At 40.6% G+C, this 26,573-nt stretch overlaps 1 protein-coding gene across 11 annotated transcripts in view; it reads right to left on the reverse strand.

Annotated features, from left to right (window-relative positions):
* The window catches only part of bach2a (BACH transcriptional regulator 2a), a 91,023-nt gene that overhangs the window by 9,860 nt on the left and 54,590 nt on the right, over window positions 1-26,573 (reverse strand). For 10 of the 11 annotated variants that reach the window (XM_077556860.1, XM_077556499.1, XM_077556181.1 and 7 more), the window contains 2 exons: window positions 18,651-20,054; window positions 10,781-10,987 (listed from right to left, as the gene is read on the reverse strand). In XM_077556860.1, coding sequence (XP_077412986.1) covers window positions 10,781-10,987; window positions 18,651-20,054 — 1,611 coding nt within the window. The remainder of the gene's footprint in view (window positions 1-10,780; window positions 10,988-18,650; window positions 20,055-26,573) is intronic. The other variant, XM_077556946.1, reaches the window with a different exon arrangement.

A 26,573-nucleotide genomic window follows, 5' to 3' on the forward strand; every position in this document is an offset into this window, starting at 1 on the left:
TTTTATCCCAGCCCCCCACCCCCCCCCCCCAAAAAAAAAAAGAGGAAGAAGAGTTTTGTTTTTGGATCTTTGCTTTTGGATTGGCTGTCATAATGGCTTCCTAGTTACATACTAGTTGCTACTCTCTTTATTTAATTGGAATACCCTTTGCCGGGTGAATCAAATTGAATTTAGATAGACTTGGGATAGATTTCTCACAACTTGTGTAGGCTTGCGTAGCCTCGCTCCGTGTTCCCTCCTCCTTGCTGCAAATATTCTCTTTAGATTTTCTGTTTCCTTTCTGACAGCATAAACCCAGTGTGTATTGTTGACGATAATACTTGATAGTGGTGGTTAGGTAGCTGCGTTCGCCTAGCTAATTAACTACTAAACGCTAGTAAAAGTTTAATCGTCTTAAGTCTAAAAAAAAGTTCATTTTTGACAACATGGCCGCATTACGTCAAACTCCAAGCCCAGGTGAGAGCCTTGACTCCCTGGCACTGCTCGTTCAGACGCTGACCAATGACATCTTACCAGGATATGCTGTTAAAAATACGAAGATTGATACATTTAACAGTAACCTTGCGCAGCTCAAGGAATAAGCTGCAACTTTTCCAGCTTGAAGCGGCACAACAGCAGAACCGTGAAACAACGGCGCAGCTGGTAGCCGCCAACGACCGAGCGACGGTTGTTGAAGCCCAACTGGTTGGCGTTAAAGCACAGTTGGATGACGCAGAGGCCGTGCATGCAGAGAACTCAGATAGCGATGCAGACGAATTTGCATCTGACAATAACTCTCCTCAAAAGGTTGGTGAGTTAACCCGATCTCTCGCATCTGCTGAAGATACAAATCGAGAGCAAGAAAGACTGCTGAGAACCGCTGACAAAATGTATAAGCTGAAATCAGAGGTGACTGATCTGACTGACCGACCGACAAAAGACCAACTTCGACAAGCCGAAGCATATTACTTGCGGGTTAGTTCGCTGCTAGCTCATCCGAAGGATTTGGACAAGTTTGCTCGAAACATTGCCAAGTTTGAACCAGGGGGGTCCTACAACACATCAGAGTACCTGAAAGACATTGACTGCTATCTCCAGAGGGTATGGCAAGATAAGTTGTACTTGATAAAAAATGATGTCCAGCCGCACACTCAATCGACAGATACGGCATTGCGGCCTGGTACGGCATCCTGACTGTGTAGTCAAGGTCACAGATTGCCGGTCTGGTGCGGACTGCCATGAAGATCATGGGGGTCAGGAATCATCCTTCCCTACAGATGCTTTATGAGCGGTCCGTCACCAGACTGGCACAGAAAATTGTTACTGACCCGACTCACATCCTGCATCATGAGTTCCAGCTACTGCCTTCCGGCAGGAGATTCAGGGCCCCCAGAACCAGGCTGAACCGCTACAAGAACTCATTCCTGCCGACATCCATCAAATTACTTAATAACCGACATTAACTAAGTGGTGCAATATATATATATATATATATAGGAGTGTGTGTATTATTTATTATTTATATATTTATTTTATTTATTATTTATTTATCTTAATTATCTCTCTATTCTGTTGTTTTTCTTACTGTAAACTACTGCTGCACTTCTTATTTAATTTTGATTTTATCTCTTTCTATTCTGTTGTTTTTTCCTTACTGTAAACTGCAGCTGGACGGAGTCCAGGAAAAAGTTCCCCACGGGGAAAATAAAAGTATATCGTATCGTATCGTATCGTATCGTAACAGCAGCTGGCTGATGTGTTGTCTGATCCCTTGGCTCTACACCAGGCCATGGCACGTGAATTTGATGGCGCTCCTGAGTTGACGGGCATGGAAGTCGCGATGTTCGTCAAACAGGGAAAACAGGAGCCCCCTCTATAGTCGGCTTCACAATGCCTTCTTTGGGACTCGTAACGAGCCCAACATGGAGGAGGACCCAAGTTTTAAAACATTGTTTGTCCGGAACCTCCAAACAACAGGGAACCTCAGCTGGGTCTACTCATCCGTTCCGACTATCACGACTTCACTCTAACTGTGCCTGTGGTTAGACCCATTCCACCTGACTTGTTCTTGACTTGACTGAAGTTACGACGTTCGGGTCCGGTACGCGAAAAACTCAGATATCGCTGGGTACTGATCTAGTGATTTGTCAAAACTGTGTGTCGACCTCCTCGACCCTGCCAACAGACGTCGCCGTTAAACCGATGCCGGAATTTACGTGTCACTGCTATTTTGAGGAACATGTCTGCAAGGACATGCTTACAGCTTGCGTGGATGGCTGCTCTTACCACCACCAAACCCAGCTGCTGGCTGGGGCGTGCATTGCTTGGGTTAACGACAAACCATGCAAGCCACAGCATTTTCAATTGGGCCCCCACTTTTCTCAATATACAAAAATCGCTGGCATCCTGATTGCACTCAAATTGGCAATTGAACACGGTGTCACGGTGCTGGTTATCTGCACCAACTCAAACTATGCCCGCCTAGCCTTCACACCTGTCATCTACCGCCGTGGCGTCGAAATGGTTTCCCTACGTCAGCGAAGAAACCGGTTAAACACCGTGACCTTATTGAGACGTGCGACCATGTGGTTTCCTCCCATGATATGCACGTCCATTGGAAAAAAGTCAGGGTACACTCAAACGTTCCAGGACCTGATAAACACTTTAACAACCTGACGGACACGTTAGCCAAGCAAGGGGCCCTAAACGGGACTTCATGGACATTCGATAACTCTTGGCAAACCCTCCCAACCCGCCCTGGAGTTCCACAGTTTCACACATCGCCGCGCTGCGTCCACCGCTGTATCATGCAACACTCCCGCACGGACCACTTCGGGACCCAAACCGTGCGTACTGCGCATTCGGACCTCCGACTTGGTCGCCCAGCAAGCCGCCTACCCAGCGCGTTTCAAAGTGATTCAACACCTGTCTGACCCTGTCGACAGCCCCATCTCGCCTGACTTGCTCTCTGTGTTGCAAAGGCTATGCCTGGGTAAAGGCCTTCTTGTTTGTGACTCCACGTCTCCACCCGCCCTGCGGTTGGTGATTTCACGGAGCCAAATGGGGGTCTTGCTAACATATGCCTACGACGCGCCTTACGCAGGCCACCGCGGATTCAAGGCCACTGTCACCATGACCGTTGTGGCGTACTGGCCCCGCATGCATAACGACGTAGCAACCTACATTAAAGGATGCCTGGTTTGCTGCCAGCAAACCCGATTCACCGAGCACCACTCCAACAGAAAGGAGTCAACTTCCCATGGTCTGATCTCCAAATTGATTGGGTGGGACTCTTGGTCAGAATGCACAGAAGGAATACAAACTTTCTTACAGTAGTTTGCACGTTCACCAAGTGGGTAGAATGTCTGCCTGCTCCAAACGACACAGCGTACACCACCGCATGCCTGCTGATGAGTCCCGTGTTCTCCCGTTTTGGGCTGCCCTCACGGGTCAACTCAGACAGGGCAACACACTTCACAGCTGAGGTAATAAAACAATTTTGGCAAATACTTGGAATCAAGACCCGGTTTCACATTAGCCATCACCCACAGTCATCAGGACAGTTAGAGCGGACTAATCACACCGTGGTAAATTTACTGAAAAACTTTGTGACTTCCAACCATCGGACTGGGACACCCGACTCCCGCTGATACTCATGACGATCGAGCCACCCCGCACAAATCTACTGGGGTGTCCCCCTCTGAAATGATGACCGGACGGCGACTGATGCTTCCCCTGCACCTGATGTACCAGCTGGGAGAAACTAACCTAGCTACGGCGTACGCGGCCTCCCAGTACGTGGAGGATCTGCAGACCCACCTCCAGGCCATGTTCGCCCAACAACGTCTTAAAGAAAGCGCAGAATGCCAGAAAACACACTACAACTGAATCAACTGAGGTGGGTCCACCGAAATCAAATCAAAAGTCACTGCGGTTTTGAACGCCCGGACTTGCAACCAAACGGTGCTCGAGAGGGGGTCACAGGCAGACACTATCCAGCAGCCTAAGCGAGACCCTTGACAGATACGTTGACGGACCCAATTGACTGTGATGACTAAAAGCATCAGATGTGCTTAGGGGGGTTCAATACCTCGCTGCACCCATTGGACAAAAGGTGAACTTGATGTACCCCTAGTTAACAGCACAACGAGCGAAGTTAATTCGCATGCTTTGTTTGGCTACTAGGAAATGATGCTGATGACAATCCTGATGTTTGGTATGACCGCTGTAGTGAATCAACCAGGATAGGTTGAACCAAGATCTGCCGCGGGAATCGCCTGGTTTGAACAACTAGGGTTACTAACAAATAATGACTAGAAGTTAACGGACTATGGTTTACAGTCTATTTGGTTACCGACGCTTAATGGAACACTTAAGGGTACGATCCTAGCCCGTAATACCGATAGCACTATGTGGAATTAGACTAGATAAACCGTGAAACGATTGGAAACTGTAATTCAAGGATTATGTACATTTAAAATGTTGTGATACTTCTGAATGACATGCTGTGTGAAAGCTTTATTTAGTCTGGCTAGCACAATGTAAGCCCCTACGCCTGCCTTCCCCTAGTTCCGGCGATAATGCTACGAAAAAAAATGTATTCTTCCCTTTTCCTCCTTTCTCGGGTATTCTCAGGTAGTGCATGACTTTTGGGATAGGCTAGTTACTCTACAGGGAGCTGCATTAGCTTAGCACCTAGCAAATACCGTGTTGCGCTAACCAACCAAAGATATTTTTCCTTTTCCCGTAAATGAGCACCCCCAGGCGAGGAGATTCTCCTCGATCTCCACGTGCCTGAGACAACCTCCCTGTCCTTCTAATAGAGTTATGGTCCGTAGTATAGTGCCGGGTTTTGGGATTTAAGAACGCGAAAAGCCCTTTACCCCGTTTTGTCTCTTTTTCTTAAATTTCTCTTTTTGGTTGTTCGTTTCCCTAGTTACTCATGATTTGATGCTAGCCTAATAGCCTTCAGATAGTTTTTTTTTTTTTCTTGTTTGGTAGTTTCGCGTCTTTTTGCATCTTTCTGAGACCCGTGCCTGTTTCTGGGACCCGAGTCCCTCAGTTAGCTAATACAGTACCTAGTGAGACACACCCAGTTAACTGAATACACATAGACGTACACTGACAACACACAGACATACACTGCATACACATAGCCCTGCAGATGGTAGGGTAAAGTTGCAGTGGTATGTGTTAGTTGTTGCAGTGGAGCGTGACTGGGACTACTGCCGTCTGAGCGTGGCGTGGACCCCTGTCACGGATCATCTGGATCCGTCAACCTGGACATCTTGAAGATTCATCCCTCTTGACGAAGGGGGGCTGTGTAACAAGTATTGCCTGTCACCCTCAATTTTTTTCTCTCTTTTTCCTTTTTAAATATTTTCCCCTGGGAAATGTGTGTATATGCCAGGATGGATTAAACCTGTGTTTTCCTCAAACCACACAGAGACAGTTCAAGAAGAAAAAACTCTTCGAATTTCCCACCAGCAAGGGACTGAATTTCGTTTTTACAACCCACCGGAAATGCATTCTTGGACACTTGCAGAGACCTAAAAGCCTGTTTAGCAAGCCGACTAGTGGTAGGACTGCTTATAAGTCCCCAGACTGGCCACTTTTATGGTCTGGTCTATCTACAGGAATCAGCTATGTGATTTTTGGAAACAACGCCCCTCGGAAGTTATACGGTACCACAGTGCCCTCCAGCGGTCACTATTGGTAATATCCTCAAGAATCCTGCAGCTCATAATCAATCTATAGTCTACATAATTTGGGACAGAAACGGACTCTATGTACTTGACTGACATCAAGTGATTCTGTTGTTTATCTTTGTACACAACCTGTATGTCTATCTCAAATGAATGATGTGTGTAACTTCTGCAGCCATCTAAGTTTAGCTAATTAGGAAACTTAGCGGATTCAATAACTTTATGACCGTGGTAGTGTTTGAAATGTGTTCAGAATGATAAATGAAGCATCTGGCCTGTCAATTCTGATAAAAACTCTCAAATGCTATCCCAAAAGCTCGGCCTCATTCGACCAAGTCTGCTTCTTGCACACGGAAGAGGTGGGAGCTGCTTGACCACCTGCCCTGCAAGCTTAAAAGCCAGCGCGCAAAGAACCTCCCCCTCTTTGACCACTTTCTCTTGCCCCTCTCTCTTGCCCCATGAACTTCTCCTGACCATCACAGAGACATGGTCGCTGAACATGCTGGGAGCGACCACGTGGCTTCTTTGTTTGAGCCCTGGACTTGCAACCACACCATCCGCCTCAAAGCCCGTGTCACGCAAGGACCGGCTGCATTCGTGCCGAGAGCCAATCCACCTACCGTTCCCTCTCTGAATCACGCAGCGTCCAGTCAACCCGGTTCCACGACGGCTGTTACGCACCGAGTCGCTGTGCGCCAGTGATCCAAGGACTTCTACTCCAGCCGTGTACCAGCGACGCCCCGCAGCACCCAAACAAACTGAACTGGGCTTCACCCGCCTCGGACTTTGCTGCTGCCTCTCATCCGCGCAAGCACTTCACCACCAACCGGGGACTTGCGCCATCTGAGGACCTGCCATGCGCCCATCAACATCAGCCGGAGATTCTGCCACCGCATTACAGCTGTGTGCGCACGCCGACCGCCCTTGCCTCAGACTACAGTCCGAGTTTTTTTCAACTAAGGATCGACGCTCGCCGAGTCCCTCCCTCCAGCATCTGAACCAGTAAGTGCACCTTATTGCAATCTGACCATACCACTGGTGCAACGCTTTGATCCAAATATAAAAGGATTGACAGGTCAAAACGCTTCCATTTCTTTTAACCATCCACCTTTTACATTACCTTTTTATCCTAGTTCATTAGGTTGCATGTTTTCTTTTTATCTTTTATTTGCATTTTAATTCCATTTCATTAATAGGTTAGGCTGTGACTGTGACTGACGTGTGTTTACTAAATAAATCTGTTGTCTAGAAATTCCATCTCCGCCGAATCATTTGTGTTTTTTGAGTGGATTAGTAATTCTCTTACTAAAGCAAAGGATTCCATAATTAATTATAGTAGCAACATTTTCATTTATTTGTTTGTTTGTATTTATATTCATTATTCGTTTATTTTGCTCCCAAAACAAGCAAAGTCAACGTGGTGCCCCCAGAGGTTGCTGGGGAAATTACACCTCCCCTTAGTCCCGTCAAAATTACTTGTTCGCCAGTACGGCAACCCAAATAATCGCTACAATGTCATTCACTTCAGATAGTATATTAGTACATAACCCATGTTTCAAATATTGTTTACAATTTTATTTATATGCAGAAAAATAGCTTAATCCCATTTGGAATGGTAATTCTGAAATGTTGCTTTTTTGTGTGGGAAGTTTTTAAATATACATTTGAGGCAGTGAGATGTATAATAAAATGTTTGAAATGGATCACTTTTGATGGTAATTTGTCAGGCGAAGAGACATTTTTTGGTCTTTTATGGTATGCTGAGGGTGATATTTGAGTATTGAAATACAGGAAGCCCATGATTATGTTCCTGCTAGTTCCCCCATGTGTCAGGATACACCATGCAAAATTTTGGGGTTTTCTGAACATTTATGCTGTTGCTGTACCTTGACATCTGCAAATACACAATTTTGCCAGAAGCTTTTCCCATAAGGTTTTTTTTGGGCCCCTGTGACCAAACAACCCTGAGTTGGGGGTGGTCCCTGTCAACTTGTTATGGCCCAAGGTATAAGATAACAGGAAATAATAGTCAAAAAAAGATAACAAAAAACATCCTGAGGAGTGGATCTGGCTCCCGGTCTAGTTCGTTTGGAGAAAGCGCAGTGACCACGTGGTTAACATTACTGCTCACAGTTCTAAGTGCCATGGTTTAAATCTCAGCTGTGCCCTTCCTGCCTGGCGTTTGGCTCTCCCTGTGAACGCGCGACATTTCTTCTCCAAAAACATGCTAAGGTTAATTGAAGACTATTCAGGGGTGTCAAACTCACACTGGGGCCCAAAACTCAAAGCCCACTTTCGGTCGCTGGCCTAACAGGAGAAAAGATTTTTGCACAGACTTCAAACTAAACGTTTTTGACAAATCTCAACGCAACAAAGCACCTGCCTGCCTCACATGATTACGTTGCTCTGTCTACATGTGGTTTGAACGCTATGTATATTTGGTATGCCGTATCTTTGATGAAGATAAACAAAACTACATAGGAGCAGGGTTATTATAGTTTTGGAATTTTCATTATAGTTAGTTCGTCTTGAGTTTTGTTATTTAAAATAAGTTTTCAGGGCAGCTCTGTTCGTTTTTATTAGTTTTAGTTATTTAAAAAAAGCTTAGTTTTAGTATTAGTTTTCGTTAAAAAAAAATGTTGTGTATTACTTGTGTGCAATATTTAATAAATACCATGGTAAAATGAAAAAAGCAACGCCCAGCTGCTCTGAGGTCAGTTTGTGCATCTTGATGCGTTTTGGCTGAATTAAAAAAAGCAGGTAAGGCGAGCCAAAAGTCAAACACAGTCAAACTATTTTGTATCTTGCCTGTTTTGATTCAAATATGTGGCAGTTTCGGACACCGACCAACTGCACACATAATTAAAAAAATAAACAAATAATTCTAATCCCAACGTGCCAGTACTCGAAAGTGGCCTGGTCTGCAAGGGTCCTTCATTGCTACTTGCATTTCTAGTTCTTAGGCCATGTACACACGTAGCAGGGTATTTTTTAAAAATGGATATTTCCCTCCTCTGGGTGTAAAAAAAAAATAGTGTCCACACCCACCACGTTTGTAGAAAAGAAAACATCCGCAGCTAACCGCATTAATGCGTTTTTATATATGTTCATAACAATTCCAGACCTTAAGGTGGCAACAGTTCCCCAAATCCTATCCTAACAGAGCAGACCTTTTTCTGGCGACGCCACTTCGACAAATTGGGCCTACAATGAGATACATGCCAAGCCTCTAGGCGGCAGTAGTTAGCCAAATACTGCTCCTCTCTGACGTCACACAAGCACGGACTGTCAGCCGTTAATCTGTATATATGCGGATCAGTGCTGTCAGCGCACACAAGACTTTTTATTAATTAAAAAATGATTGTAAACAGTCAATGAGTACATCATAAACGGAGCATAGATGAAAACAAAGAGGATAAATACAAAATCTTAAAAACTTCTTTTTTTAACAACTTTTTTTCCCACTGACTCAGCACACACACATATTCAAACATGGTCTCCCCGGTGAGAAGCAAATCCACGGCACCTTTTTTTTTCTTCTTTTTTAACAACTTGAGGTATGTGATTGAGTGACGTGTGTAAAAGACGACGTAAAACTTTGTTTACTAACGGACACACGCGACCGCGGAGCCGGAGAAATACGCAAATTATCACTTTGGTTTGGCCAGAGTTTTTAGAAACCTTCGTTTGTAATGAAAAAAATCCCTGCGGACATGTGGATGACAGGGCAAGCTGCAAAAAAACATCTCCCGTTTGCAAAAAACCCGGCTACGTGTATACATGGCCCTATTGTTATTGTTTATTTTGTTAAATTAGATATGCTTGGTTGGACTCATAAACATGAAAAATTGAATTTAGTAAATGTCAACTAATTTCCCGCATGCACATTTTGTTAGTTAAACACAACTACATTAGTTAATGCCAATACAGTGGACTCCCACACCTACACACATGGTTTGGCACCTGCACATTCACCTATTTTAATAATTTAAAAATATCTATATATTTTTTATTGTTCTTTATGTATTTTTGAAAATTGCCCAAAAATTGTTTTTCCCCCAGGAATTTTTGGGGTGGGCAAAAAAAAAGATTCAATGCATTTATAATGGTTGCCTTAGTGCTGGGTTTAAAAAAAAATATATATATACCGATATCGAATCGATATTCCTTTTCATAGCCCAATATCGAATCATAAAACGATGAATCAATACTTTTAAAACGGCCCTCAACATAAATTAATGTTTTCTTGCGTCACAGGGAAATTTATTTTACAAAACAGCCCACTGTTTTTGCCACTTTATTTTCATAGTGCTGTGGTTGTAATCAATTTAAATTATTATTTATTGTTTTGAACGGGTCATGTTTGATCAAATTTGATTGTTTGAAAGTTTGATTCAATTTTAAATGAAAATATTCATATTGTTTTCATACAAATGCACCAAGAAAGAGCAAGTTTCTACTATTTGCAGCATTGGTACATCTGAGAATTTTTTTCATATTAAAATTGGTACTGCATGAAATCCTTTTAACTGAATCAAAAATCAATGTGAATTGAATCGAAGCGGGGCTTTCTGAATCTAATTGATTTTGGAAATCTGAATCGATACCCAGCTCTAGTTACCATACAGGTATATGTTGATTTTCACTTTTCACGGACGGCTCCCCATCCCCCATTAATAGCGGGGGTTTGCTGTAGTTAGTTAAGCAATATAATATCCATAGAACTGGTTGCCCCCCCGCTTCCACCCAAAAAATTATATGATGTAATGTCCACGTTTCATTATGCGTATGAATGTCTATGTTTATTATGTGTATAGAGGGTTGGCGGTGGTGAAATGGATGGAGCCTGGACATAATACTAAATCATACACACTAGCTCTGAGAATACAATGACTTGCTAATGGCGTGGTACCCTCAATTGCACTGCTATTAAAGATTGGGAGCTCACTTTCTACTTTTTTTCACCAGGAAAAATAGATTATAAATTGTAAATTGAAGAACAGAACACTACAGCTTCTGTACCGTTACTTGTGTAAAGGTAACAAAGGAGTTTTGTGTATGATGATGAAAACCATGTAAAGGTTGTATGAGCATACCAACTTGCGGATCTCGCTCTCCAGATTCTGAATGCAGTCCAGCTTGCGCTTGCGACAGCGCTGGGCAGCAATGCGGTTTTTACTGCGACGGCGAATGTCATGAATGAACTCCAGCTGCTCTGAGGTCAGTTTGTGCATCTTGATGAGAATCTGGAAGTCATTGCGCGGCAAGTTGGTGATCTGGTCCACAGGGAAAGGTAGCTTTACCTAAATACAAAAATAATGGAATGTTATTAAAAAAAATGACAATAAAATAGAGGTACTAAATCATTGTTGCAAAAATTGTAAAGCACAACAAGCATCTGCTAATTCCAATGTTGATCCTCCGAAAGATGTGTTGCCAAGTGACCAACTGGAGGGCAATGTTGTCTAGCACCCACCAGATGTTGATGTGGATCTACTTAAGGGCATGTGGGCATTGCATATACTGTTTGTTAATGACTGGGTTAGTGTTTGATTCCAAACATGTTCTAAAATAGGCCAAATCAGTTATCCCAAGTCACCTAATGTTCAGGAATGTTGTTTTGTTTCAAATACACTAGCTTCCTTTCACAGAGGACAAAGTCAATCAAGAACGTATTCACATCTGAGAAGCTGAAATCAGAGGATTTTGGATTAATAATACAATGGTTCAAAGCTGTTTCACTTACTTTACATTTTGAGTGCAATAAAATTGCTGGTGTGAACAAAGTTGTACTGAATTTTGGTGCTCAGTGTTGTCATTGCCACCTGGCTACTTTTCAACCAGAATTTAGTTTCATCTATTTATTTTTATTTTTGACTACTATGGAGAGGATCCGTGAATGCAAGACGATCATTTATTCATAAATCAATCCTCCTTAACGTTACCCCCCCCCCCACACACACACACACGTCTTTGTATCATCTTGGAGACATCTCATTGACATGATGTATTTCCTAGCCCCTTCCTCTAACCCCAACCATCAAAAATGATTGTCTAGCCCATTCTTTACCCTAACCTCAACCATAATCCAATTCAAATCTAAACTCTAAAACCAAGTCTTGACCCTCAAAAAGAGGTCCCCACAATTTCAAGTCAGTCCCCACAATGGTAGTTAAACCTGGAAAAACACGCGTGTATGAGCCCCACAATGTAGCAAAGACAAAAGGACACACCACCAGCTGCAGCTGTGGTTTCATCAACCGTTTTATTTCCCTGTTGAAATACATCAGAATTTTTGTAATCAGAGAGTTTCCAAAATGCCAGGCAGGAGGTCTAAAGGAAGACCAAAGAGGAGGTTTATGGATGTTGTTAAAGAGGACATGAAGGTAGTTGGTGTGAGAGCAGAGAATGCAGAGGACAGGGGTAGATGGAGGCAACTGATTCGCTGTGGGAAAAGCCCAAAGAAGAAGAAGAAGGCTACAGATCACAATTTTATTAGGTAATTCTAAGTAGGGCCTACAGTAATTGCAAACTATATTATTAATAACAGCTTTGACTATGGACTTAGATCACATAAAATCAGACGAAGGGCCATCATTTTAGACAGTGGAGGACAAAAACGGCACACCTTTCACTTACTGTACCTAGCAGGCCCCTTTTGTGCATGTACTTGCTCAATTGATGAGACAACTAGGTCAGGACAAAGAAGTGGGACAGGCAACACACACACATGTACAAACACAAGAAAGATGAAGAACAGGTGCTATATGAACTATAAGATTCGCTGTAGAAATTTTAAATTTGCTTTCTACAAGTTGCAAATCCAAAACCCACATTTATGAAGGATTTATTGCAAGTTGGGCTTGCCTTGAGGACTACTCAAAACTTCGGCCTCAAGAGAATGAAAAGTCTTACAACAGTCCACCGTCGAATGACTGTTGCTAAAATGCAAACAGTTAGCAAGCTAACATATAGCAAGATCAAACCCTGAGTACAAAACACACAAAGACGTATCAAAACGGATTACAATTTTAATTTGCCAGCTAATATTCTGCAATGTGGTCAGGCACTATTTCTTAAAAGCATTACAGTAAACCTCCACCTATAGCTAGTTCCCGTGTGACGTCACCATATGTTTTGGATTTCCTAGCAGAAGTCCCCGTCCGGCGGCACTGCGGCGCTTGTGAATTTCAGCAAACAAGTGTTCCTTTTCATAACCAATATGGTTGTTTCATGTTGGGTACATGGTTGTACTAAGAAAGCTGGCAGAACGTATACATTGGGATTCTTTTCCATTCCAAAGATCCAAGCACATGAAGGTGATTTCACTAAATCAGTGATCCACTGTGGTTAACAGAAAGACAAACCAACGGAATACTCCAAGATCTGCTCAGATCACTTCATCACAGGTTAATTATTTATTTTTTTGTTTTTCAATTTTGAATCGCTGCTGCTACCTGTTGACAAAAAATGAAACTGCACACACACCCTTCTTAACATACACAATGCACACATGACGCCACATCCGCAGACAGAGGGCGGGTAATTTGAACCCGAATCTAAATGATTGGCCAGAGGCTTGCAGGAGTACCACTGCTGTTAAAGCCATTAAAAGTTAGTATTGGCTCTCAAACGTTGGGGACTCAAATTTCTTGCTCTATTTAGTTTAATTTCGCATCCGAATGAAGATTGCACCATGAATTTTGTTGTGCACATATTCTTTACGAAGATTTTTAAAGAATCACCACAAGTCTACATTAGATGCTTAAAACGCATTTAATGTACTAACTAGAAGATGTTTCAGTCATAAATGGTCAAATAAAAAGGCTATTGTAATTGTATTTTTGGCCAAATTGTTACAGAAAGCAGAATACACTCTAGTGTTAATTTTATCCGCTAGTTTTAAATCTAGTCTCAGTTTTAGTCCAGTTTCAATCACGCTTGTTAGTTTTTATCATAGTTAGTCAATCTCATCCCGTTTTTATTTAGTTCATTTTTAGTCGACTATAAATCTAGCATTTTTGTCTTTATTTTAGTCCAAGAAAACAATTTTATTTGTCTAGTTTTAGTCAACTAAAACTGTCAACGTTTTAGTCTAGTTTTAGTCAGGCATTATTTTAATCCCTGTATTTTTTTTCTCAGCAGATAATGTTGAACATTTTGGATCTAAAACAATTTCACATTAAAATAGTTCTAATCTTTTTCATGAAAAGCAACTTAACACACAATTACAGTATATCAACAAGTGGCTACTATAGCTCCAAAATTATGAGCTAATACGTTAGCCAGCATTAGTTAGCGGTCGGATTAACATTATTGTTTTAACGTTATAGCCGTTAGATTAATGTTACGTTATAACTATAATTGACTCTTTCTTTTTTTTTTTTCTTTCACTGTGAATTTTTTTGTCATTTTTGAACATTTTTGTCTCGTCTTCATTAGTCGATGAAAATGCGTACTGATTTAGTGCCAATTATTGTTTATTAATGAGGGTTTTAGTCTCGTCTAGTCTAGTCGGGTGAAAAATGTGTGCTGATGAAATATTTTTTTAGTTTTCAATGACGAAATTAACACTAATGCACTCACAAACCAATCTTGTCTGAATATGTTAGTTATGTAATCCATTAAAGAAGCCAAACTGATAAAACTAATAACAATAAAACAAATATGAATTAGGATACAATTTTTATTGTGTAAATCTCAAATCAGGATTAAAAGTTGGCACTCCCAGGAGCAAATTAGTGCAGCCAAAAAAATACTGTTCATATTTTAAATGAAAACAGTACAGCTAGCTTTCAGTTTAGTTTTCTATATTTCTTTCAAATATCAGTTTCTATGGATTAATTAGCCTCTACCGATTCTGTTTTTAACCGTGGTAAAGAAACAAGTTTATTCAATTACATTAATTAGATCTCAAATGTCAAAATTAACACTCAGCAAGCTATGAGGAATGTTATGTTATTTGAGTGCACTCAAATAACATAACATTGCTGATAGACTGGATTGTGCACGAACAACAGTTGTACAATACACACGTCTTCTCTGGCATGCTCTTTTTTCTTCCTGTATCTCAGTGCCAATGTGGCGCATTCATTGTAAGTAAAATAGCAAAGTGATATTTCACCCCATCATTTTTCTTGATATGTGAGTGTTTTTAGATTGATAGAAAACACACATTGTTTAGATCGGGGGTGCCCAAGTTCGGTCCTCGAGAGCCCCTATCCAGCCTGTTTCCCATGATTCTCTCCACTAACAGACCTGATTCATGATCAGGATCGTTATCAGGCTTCGGCAAAGCTTGCTGATTAGCTGATCATTAGATTCAGCTGCGCTGCAGGAAGGAAAAATGGAAAACAGGTTGAATAGGGGTTCTCGAGGACCGGACTTGGGCACTACTGGTTTAGATATTTGCGAATTTTAACGTTTAATGCAATGGTTGACATTTTTCTGGGTTTGAAATGTCCAACTGCATTTGAATGCAGCTCTTGCGCCAATCATTGTTTACATTACTGTTAGCTGCTACCAGTTACTAATGCCGGAGAGTTACTGTAGATATGTAACTGTAGTGCAGCCTCGTTTAGTGTAGCCTACACTACAGCAGAATTATTGGGCAACTTTGCTCCATTTCAACTTCGCCTATTAGCTAGTCTTCTCTGCATCAGTTTTCCTTTGTTTTCTGAAAGCCGCACCAGAGGGCTTGACAATCTTTTCATATTCCAATAAATGGCAAATTTGACATTTATTTGCAGCCGTCCAAGGTCCATATCCACCGCATAATCTGTAGCATCTCCTCCGGCGCCTTCGACACTGATCAGTGCCAAGTCAACCGGGGGCAGCAAAGGTGTTGTTGTTTATTTTTTTGGTGTGTTTTTTTTTCTCTTCAAGACAGAGCACGAGGAGAGGGCACCAGTGCAAATTATTACTATTATTTACTTTAATTTTATTTAATCTTAAAGAAAATAATAAAAATCGAAGCCTTGCTGCAACACCCCCTCCAGCCATCCCTAAGTGTATCTACTATTGCTGCTGAGACGATGAACATTTCTCCAATGTGGGACTACCCACTAAACATCCGACGTCCAATGGACCTCCAGTTAATGTACGTATCGCGTCATCTGGTCGTGGACCGTATTTCTACGTCCATATGACCGCCAAAACAGCTTGACATGACGTCTAACCATGGCCTTAATATGGACATTGATATAACGTCCCATACTTACCATGTTTGTACTTTGTACATGAGCACAAAAAGTATCATATACTGTACGCTATAACATACATTTTTAACCTTTTTTAAAACCATGTTTTTTTTATGTGTTTTTAGTTTTAGTTTTTAGTTAATAAAAAAAACTATATAGGAATTTGTATTTTATTGTTATTTTTGGACTCGAAAGTTTATGTTTCGACCCATATGTGGAAATTCATTCTATCCTTTTTTTTTTTTCCTGGAGAGCTCAGTATTGTTCATTCGGTAATTTTACCAATTTGACATGTCATCATCATTGCTCTCCTTTTTTTTTTATATATATATCTATATATTTTTTATTTTTATTTTTTTTTGTATGTGGGTGAATATGTGTATGTGCGTGTGTGCGTGCGTGCGAGTGTGTGTGTATTCATTAGTTCACCTAAAACCTATAAAAAAAAATAATAATTCCATACCGTTTCCCTAAACCGAGCACTTCCAGCCAGAGTCGTAAGGCCGTCAGGAAACCCGAGAAAGGACCAAAGAAAAGAAAGGAAAGTGAAATCCAGCACCGACCTGACACCACCCACCAGGCCACCAACCAGAGTCCTTCACCAACCCCAGAGACATCTAAATTTCAACAAATCAGGGAGACCTCAAGAGACCAAAGGAGAGACTGAGGAAAGGAAGGAAGGACAGACGAAGCGGAGTGAGATCCACAGACACCAGCCTCCACCGATTCAATGACCTGAGGAAGATTGTGTCTGAGTTTCGATAGGTGCTGGTGTGGTGGATCTGGCGTGCATGAAAATCTCCACCAAAGAGGGGAGCCGTCGACCCCCGCCAGGACAGAGCAAACGCAAAACCTCAGGGCCCCCCAGGCCGCGGCAGCGCCAAAGGACGACCTCCGGGCCCCGCAGGGGCCACCGGCCGGAGAGCAAACCCAGGATCAGGAGCGCCCCCCACCCCAACGCGGCCCACGCCCCTAACCCAACGCAGCAGGACGGGGCACTGCAGGCCCGCCAGGAATTCCCACCGGCCCACAGCCCCCGCCCCCCATCCACCCCCGCCATCCACCCCCAACCCAGCCCCAGCCGCCCCCAGGCCCCCAAACCCCCAGAGTTCACCAGCTCGCCGACCCCTAAACCTTGAATGTGACCCCACCCAGTGTATACGTATACAAGTGTGTGTGTGTGGTGGGGATCTCTTGGGCCCTTTGTGTCACACTGAGCAGTGAGCACAAAGGGAGATGTACCCTGACTATAGGGCACAATGTAAAATTGCTTTCTCTCTGCCTCAGCGATTTATGTACACAGGTAGCTGTTTTTCTAATTGCCTTGAATTTCCCCAGAGATATAAAATGTGTCAATTTCAATTCCCTATGCACATAATTCCAGGTATGGGGCAGAAAATGTAAAAGCTTTTTTGCCCATTTTATGACTTGGGAGCTACATCTGTATGATGTCCTGAGAATCCAGGCCATAACAACTGACGTTTCTGCACGTGTGCATACAAATATGTATGTATAAGTCCAACAGACTTATGAATAAAATTCAGCCAGTGAGAAAGCCAACGGACATACAAAGTTGGAGAATGTGCAATTTCATAGAAAGAACAATGAGGTACACAATACTGCAACCGATAATAAAAGATAAAGCACAGTGGTATACAGTATCCAATTTCTGTACAGTAAAAACTGATCGAGAACATTCATAAAAAGCAGGTCTAAGGTAAAAATAAATACATAAATTGTGGCAGTCAACTGTTTTCCGACTTACACTGAGTAATGCGATTTATTCCTAAAAAAGAAACCAAATTTCAAATTTAAATAAGAAACTAGCTTATTGATGAGCAGTTTAACGGACAGGTTCTCATCAGTTCGGAAGCCCAATTAGTTCTAAGACATCACGCCTTAAGAAGTGACAATATCAAGTTCAACCCCATGAACAGTTGAAAACCTAGGAACGTTAGAAGGAGCTGCTTGGTGTTTGAAAATAGCATGGTATTTAATTTATCTGCAGTCAGAACTAACTTCAGCTGAGTCAAACAGAAATCAACAGTGTTAAAAGCTGTTTTGTAACAATACGAGTGATTTTAAAACTGATGAAGAAGAACAATCAATTATTGTGTATATAACATATAACATCAGGCAAATAATAACAAAGATTATTCACATAAATTGTGAAACAATGGTTCCAACGTGGAACCTTGAGACATGCCGTTTTGGACAGGGAGGACAGAGGGAAAAGACCTGGCAGCCTGGACACACTGTGATCTATCTGATAAAGAATTACAGAACCCATTGACAGCCCAGTTAAGTAAGCCAATCTTGTGGAGTGCATCTGCCAGGATGACATGGTTGACTGTGTTAAATGCCTTTAACAAGTCTATAAAATTTTGCACAATATTTTCAGTCGTCTAGTGCCTCTATGATATAGTTTACAACTTTTAACAGCAACAGTTATTATGTTGTAGCTCCTGTGCTGTTTACAGAAAGCTGACTGATACTGAGAAGAGTCAGTGAGCATTTAAAACTAATTTCAGTTCTTCAACTTTGGCAAAAACACGCAACCTTAGAGATCGGCCTGTAGTTGTTAAACTATGGAGGGATCACCACCAGTCAGCAGGGGAAGAACATAAGCAGACTTCCACAGATTCTGTCATGTCCAGCAGATGCAAAAATACAAAAATCTGAACATGTATAAAGGGTATTAAAAGATAAATTGCAATGCAAAGAAAAGCAAAAAAAAAATTCATAGAAGAGAATAAGACATACAGACCTCAGGTCCAGATACTCTGATGCCACTTTCACTGTCTCCCTCTGAGAAAGACTCCGACTCGTCGCTGGAGTTTCCACCACTGGCACCAAATCCTTGCTCACTTTTGATTATAGTGCAACCCTGAGAAAAGACAACCTCTTGACTGTGGAAGTCTCTCGGCTCTTCCCTGCCCGCTAGGCACTGAGATAGTCCAGAGATGCAGCCAGAGTGTGGGGATAGGGAGAAGTCAAACTGTTGCAGGCTGGAAGGTGGGCTGCCACTTCCTCCATCCTCTGCATATGAGAATGAAGAATGGGAGCTGGAAGTCTGAGTTACGGGCTCAGAGGGGACAGGGGAATAGGCCGATGTCTTGACAGGAGCACGGCAGTTAATCAGACATGAGCTGTTAGAAGAAGTTGTATCAATCTGCATCAAGCCTGGGACCTTTTCACTGAACTTTTCATCCCCATAGTGGGTCTTCATTTGATGCTGATCACTTAATGCTGAAGAGAAAATTACACTGCGTCTGTCTAGCTCTCGGTCGTCTTTGGATGAGGAGGCTTTAGGCATGGGCCTGTCAATGTTGGTCAGTGCTGCTGGTACATCTGCAGTGCCGGTTTTCAGGTTCACTGTTGCTTCCCTTTTGTCCTTATGTCTGTGTTTGATTAGTTCCCTGTAGTGGTTGAGGGACAGTCTGTTGGAGAGCAGCTGCTCTATGGTGGTGCTTGGCATGCTGCTAAGATCCAGCCCTCCTCTTTGGAGGTATGAACGCAGGCAGGACGAAGGTGAGCCCCTGCTTGGAGAATACTCAGCTGCTACAGAAACTCCTTCTACCTCTAATTCCATCTCCAATATCTCTTCTGTAGACAAATCTTGGTTGCATCCGCGCCGACCATCTCCTTCGTTATCAAAGACAGGTTCCTCTTTGATTCTGGAGGGGCTAATAAGTGCTTGTGTAACATTACTGCAGTCTGTGAGCTGTGAGCTCACTGGGCTGGCAGAGGTATGCTTGGCCAATATGATATCATCATCCTCATCAACATCATCATCATCATCACCATCATGAGTTTCACTGTTGTGCTGATACTGATATTTCCTGTATTTAGGGTCTTGAGGAATGTCAGTAGGATGTGGCTTTGTGGTTGCTACATTGCTGGTATGTTGCCTGCTGTCTGTAGAATTGTCTGTGTATATTGTCTCAGAAAAGTTACTGGCCGTGTCGTTTTCATATTCCACCTTGCCATTACTGGTCAGTTGACTGTCATTCTGTAGCTGGGCTTGAAGAAACCGGAAACAAGAATCCTCTAAATTGTGAACACCCAGGTAGTCCGCGCACAGGATTACCTCATGGATGTTCTCTCGGCTTAAAACAAGCTTGGCTGTGTAGGCAAACTGGAGCAGTGGGGCAAAACCCTTTGCAGTAACCTGTAGGGACAACAGTTGCAGTAGACACAATCAGACTTTAAACAAGCATTATAAATGTTCCAAACAAATAACATCAGCAGCAAAACCAATGTGCAAACTAAATGTTTGCTATACATATTAAAACTCTTTTGCCGCCAAAAAACGCCAATTGACATTAACTATGTTTTTTTTTCTTAGTTCCGGTACTAAAAAATAAATACAAGACAGCCCGCCAACTCTGTTTTAAAGGCAGGTACAAATACACAAATGCCAGTCTACCGATATGTGGAAATCGCTTTAAGTAAGCGACACGCCTCTTTCAGCGTGTGTGCGAAACGGCGCAGGAAGATGGCTTTATGCACTAAAAGCTTATTAAGTGTAGCGCTCGCTGGCCGTCCACTCCTCGTTGAGAAGTATGACGCGCTAATTAAGGCTCCACTGGAGCGCGCAAGCAGAGTGAAAGCCACGCGACAGCATTGGCATTGCCTACGCATGTTTTCAATAAACACATGAAGAACACACATGTGGTTTTCAATTTTCAGTTTTAGAAACATTTTGTAACAAGAGCAAATGTTTTCCGCGGAGAAGCAGAAGAAAAAGCAGCAATGATTCCTGTAGTGGACTCAAGGTGCGTTCAATAAACAGGCACACAGTAGGAAATCACAGCATAGAAAAAAAAAGCTCAGACGACTGACAGAATTGACAGTGTGAATTATTTTGTTCCCAGTTTGTGGTATTTGATTACGCATTCGACTAATTGGGAGCGAAATGGAGAAGAGCAGAGACATGCACGCACACTCAAGCAACGTTATATTGAGTCATTGGAGTGCCACTGTATTGCCAATATATAAAACGGATGACATCAAATACAGTACTTCAAGAATATGGCATGCAATGAGAAAGATATCGGTACTGAAACAGTACCTCGACAAAACTCTAAAACATCAGCAAAAGCAGCAAAATTTTAAAAAAGTAAAAAAAAATGTTTACATGTTAATTTATGCACATACTGTATATATATACTGTATGTGCATAAATTAACATGTAAACATCCCAATATTTTGAATTAATAATAAATAAAAAATTATTTGAAGTTCTTTTGTCAGTTTTAATTTTGCTGCTTTTGCTGATGTTTTAGAGTTTTGTCGAGGTACCGTTTCAGTACTGGTATCGAGGTACTATATTGGTATATGCAGGTATAGTATCGAAGTCAAAATTTTTGTATCGTGACAACACTATAGCACACAATATTCTGTTTGCCTTGAAAGATGAGTGAAAATGCTCAAAATTGACTGGCACTGTAGGCATTGTTTTGGATAACATTTGGCAGTAAAAGAGTTAAACATCTTAAATGGATTTTAGTCACATACAGTTGAAATATCAACATTTAGAACCCTTTGGAATTACCTGGATTTCAGAATAATTTGTCATAAAATGTGATTGTACAAACCCAATTAAAATGGAGTTGGGACGTTTGAATAATTTGCAAATCATGTTCAAACTATTTAATCGAATACACTAAATTATTACACAATTATTAACTTTTCATGGCTACAACATGTTCCAAAAAGCTGGGACAGAGTCATGTTTACCACTGTGTTACATTACCTTTTATTTTAACATTCAATAAATGTTTGGGAATTGAGGACACTAATTGTTTAAGCTTCATCGGTAGAATTATTTCCTATTCTTGCTTGATGTACAGCTTCAACTGTTCAACAGTAATAATAGTAATAATACCCAACTAATTTTCAATGCGAGACAGATGTGGGCTGCAGGCAGGCTAGTCTGGTACTCTTTTACTATGAAGCCACGTTGTTTTAACACGTGCAGAATGTGGTGTGGCATTGTCTTGCTGAAATAAACAGGGGCACCCATGAAAAAGACGTTGCTTGTATGGCAGCATGTTTCTCCAAAACCAGTATGTACCTTTCATCATTAATGGTGCCTTCACATATGTGCAAGTTACCCATCACATTGGAACTAACGCAGACTCATACCATCACTGATGCTGGATTTTGAATTTTGCGTCCACAATAGTCCGAATGGTTCTTTTCCTCTTTGGCCCGGAGGACATGACGTCCCCAAGTTTCCAAAAACAATTTGAAATGTAGGCTCATCAGACCACAGAACACTTTTCCACTTTGTGTCATTCCATCTTAGATGAGCTTGAGCCCAGAGGAGTCGATGATTGATGTCGGTTTTTGATGCTGTGCCGGTTACAGGCATTTTATGTTGGTTTTCTGCCTTGCTGCTCACACGCAGTCATTTCTCCAAATTCACTGGAACTTCAGATGATATTATGGACCGTAGATGATGAATTGCCTAAATTCCCTGCAATTGAAGATTGTCCTTAAACTGTTCAACTTTTTTCTCACAAAGAGGTAAACCTCGCCTTAATCTCATTGGAATTGGGTTTGTATCTTCAGCTACAGCATATCAATGGTTCCCAACCTTTTTTGTCTTGTGTACCCTAGAAACTTTTTGCCTTACCATGAGTAGGCCCAACTCTGGTGTTTGTAGACTACAAACTGTAGTGCATTCATTTTGCAGATCACGTTTGTGTGAATGCCCGTTTCTGTTTTTGCAAAGTGCAGCTCATAATTTGGTACTTTTTGAATGAAGTAGCTCTGAACATGTTTATGCCTCATCATACTACATCCCCATCACTACTTGCCTGGAGCAAAGTGCCCGGTTAAACTTGTGCCAGTTAAAGCTTCTCCAGCTAACTTAGCATAGCTTGTTCAATCGCTAAGCAGAGATCAAGTGTGAGAAAGTGTAAAGTGGCATAATTATTGTGTGTGGGAAATAAAAAATAAATAAATAGCAGGTGAGTGTGACAGTTGTGACTGGATAATGTTTCATTAGACCCTCCTGGGCTTGTATGAAAATTAATAAGAAAATGTTGTCAGTCAACTAGGGATGTGTATGGCGGAGATTACCTGATTAATCAATGGAATAATCAACAGGATAATCGATTCTAAATAGATTCATTAGAGACAGACACCTTGCCCACATTTGAACAAATAATGCACAAATTAAGCAATTTGAACGATTAAAGGTGTATTCAAGAATCTTTTGTCGCTGCGTCTTCTGAGTAGGTCATCTTAACAATTGGTTCTCGAGCCCTTTAATTAATCTGCCGTGACGACGTCGTGCGTGCTCATTCCTAGCTGCCCATGCGCACTTCGAGTGGTTGTAGCATGGAGCTGGTGCACTTCGGACTCACCCATTCATCGTTGTAGCGCCACCGATCACACCACATACTTTGAAAATGGCTGAGAGCCGTGAGAGGATATTCGTCTATGAAGTGAGTACGGCTGCAGAGACCGATGAAGATCAACTCGCACGTATGGATTTACTTGAAAAAAATCTAGTAACATTTTCATCCTTGTAAAATTTACTTAGAATTTCTGAATGCATCAACCTTTACCATGCCTTTTCAAGGAAACATTACTCCTTATTTTCAGAGTGTAGGCTTTCCCCCTGACGAGCAGGAGAGAGACTAAATAACTAAAAAAGAAAATCATTTGATGTATTCAATTTTTTTTTTCATTATAGGCTACTGCTTGCAAGCAGCTCATATTACTATTGCTTATATTTATGGTAACTTCTTAGTTATTATTCTGGCGTTTTAGAATTTATCACGCACCTTTTAAAGCAGCCGCACAAATGAGGTATCAAAAGATAAGTCTAACTAGGTTCAGCCTACTTTGAGTTTTTCAAGAGGGTGAGTGAAAAAATAAATAAATAAATACATTTAAAAACCCTGTTTGCATTGGTGTGTATTGTGAAGGACAGAGTGGAGCTTGTTACGGTAAAGCGCAAGGTGTCACAAAATTAATTCAAAAAATCTCAGATTAACTTGTCACTGTGGTCCAAATATTTCTTCAATAGCATCATATGGACATTTCGTGAAAAGTGTCTTCTTTCCAAAAAACCCACATGCAAAAATGTTATTTTGTACCTTTCACTTGACTTTTTTTTGCCTGAAATTGTTCTTAGAATGCCTGTATTTTAAACCTGCTCTAATTCAGTCGTTTTTTTAAATCCAATTTGGAAAATGCACACATCTCTTTCCGTTCTCCATAGACTAAAGCAAAAAAATTTAATTTGACTGAAAACATTTTATACATAAAATTGCTGTGGTCACTTAACCAAACAAAATATAAAGGCAGAAAACAGTGTAATGGAGTCATTAAAGTAAACAGTGAGTGTGGGAGTGTGGGGGCCCACCCTCCCATTAAAAAAAAAAATTAAAATCCAATCTTTTACATTCCAGACATGAAAACGGGTCAGGGATGACGAACGTGAGAAATATCCAACCCCTCTCAGAGAGTCCAAGGAGATGTGCATTTGTTAGAAAATGTGCAACATTTCGTGCTTAAATGCTTCAATTTGATGCAATTTGAGAAAACAAAAAATCAAGCAGAATAACAGACAGTATCAATATAAGAAAGCTTGGAAAAGGTATTTTTAAAATGTATTCTGATACAAATTCTAGTTACCTATTAAAAATGCAGTTAGTAATGCAATCTAAATACCGTAATATTAAATTAATGCAACTTGATTAATATATATTACTTTTCAATTACAGCAATCCAATTCCAAATATGCTAATGAGGACAGAATAAAAATTAATATCACTACAATATATATTAGTGCTGTCACTATCCAATAGTTTTAGAATTGATTAATTTATCAACTAATCTGATTCAGTTTAATTTTCCAGTAAAGTGTATTACAATAGCATTTTCCCCCTGATTACTGTTTATGAACGAGTGACTGGTGTTCATTTTGTACTTCATATTCGTATAGTGATTAAAAAATAAATTTAAAAAAAGGTGGAGTGGATTGATGCTTTCCTATGTTACCGTTTCAGTCATTGTTTTCCAAAGTAAAAACAGAGGTTTGAAAATGTCTTATTTTGATTAAACACAGGAGATAATCAGTCTTCATTTATGAAAACTGAAATCTGTAAACAATTACTAAAGGTATGCTGAAATTATAGGATTTGGACAATTTTACGTTTAAAAAAATGGGTCCAAACGATTACTAGATTATTAAAATAGTTGTCGATTAATCTGATAATTGCTTACTTCTCGATTAATCGATTAATTTTGACAGAGCTAATATATATTTGTATACAGTAGACCCCCACTATTTGTGGGGGATATGACTGCAAATAGCGAAAATATGTGCGTAATTGACACCCATTCAAATGCATATTATTATACTATACATATTTAAAGACAGAAAGACAGACAGACAAAGCTGGATGAATGGATGAGTGTAGATGGATGAAATGATTCACTGACTGATTGTAGGCTACTGCTTAGTTGCATGAGGTAAACTGTTCACCTCCAGACAGTTAGCTAGACAGACATTGACAGAGAGATAGATAGATTAGTTTATTCATCCCAGAAGGGAAAGTAGATTTACTTGTTCCATTACAAAGTTGTTGTGGGTATTGATGGATTGATTGATTGGCAGGTTTTATTAAACATATAAACATAAACAAATTACAAGTACAAAATATAAGTTGAAGTGAAAACAAGAATAGGAAGAAAGAAAAAATCATCAGTAATTTTGCAGTTTACATGTTTAAAAGGCAGTAGGAAGAAGTTCATAGGCATACACCATAATAATTCATCCTCATACTCACAATTTTCATTAAACTCATACATCGAAAGAAATTACACAATTTCTGCTTTTTGCCAGCTCAAGTCTGATTTAAATAATTTTCTTGAACTTTGCTTAAAAAAAAAAAATAACTCAACAAGTGACTTGCATCTTTTCAGGTTAAGTACCAAAATGATTCCACAAATTAACACCGCTTACAGAAACACACTTTTGCTTAATATTTGTTCTTGTTTTGATTTTTTTTGTAGACACTTGTACCCCTTATGTCATAAGGACTCTTTCTAATTTCAAATAGCTTCTAATATAGTGGCAGAGTAGATTGTTGTATACTTTATACTTTATTTGTGCTATTTTAAACTCAACTAAGTCACATTTCATTGTATTTAATTTAATAAATAGTGAATGTGTTGGTTCTGCATATTTTGATCGATTAATAATTCTTATGCGTTTCCCAGATTTCCACACAATAAGTCAAATATGGTAATAATAATGAACAGTATAATGTGTATAATGATTTCTTATTCAGGACATCCTTTGTTTTAGAGAGTATCCCTATAATTTTTGACATTTTCTTTTCGTGACATAATTTATCGTCAATAACTACTCCAAGAAATTTATTTTCATACACTCTTTCTATTTCAATTGAGTTTACTATAAACTATAAACTTGGTTTTGTTTAAGTTTAATGATAATTTGTTTAAGTCAAACCAGTTTTTTAATATAACTTGTGAAATGCAGTATTTGTAGCGGTAGCTTCACACAAACGCACACACACTAATTATGACACTACAATGATGAAAGTGTGTGACGTCAAGCGCAAAAAATACCTAAAGTTTATCCCAGTGACAAGTTTAGCCATTTTTTTGTCAACGGGTAGTAGTAATCGTAAACCTTTGT

Source organism: Vanacampus margaritifer, chromosome 1 (genome assembly GCF_051991255.1).
Source record: "Vanacampus margaritifer isolate UIUO_Vmar chromosome 1, RoL_Vmar_1.0, whole genome shotgun sequence".
Classification (NCBI taxonomy): Eukaryota; Metazoa; Chordata; class Actinopteri; order Syngnathiformes; family Syngnathidae; genus Vanacampus; species Vanacampus margaritifer.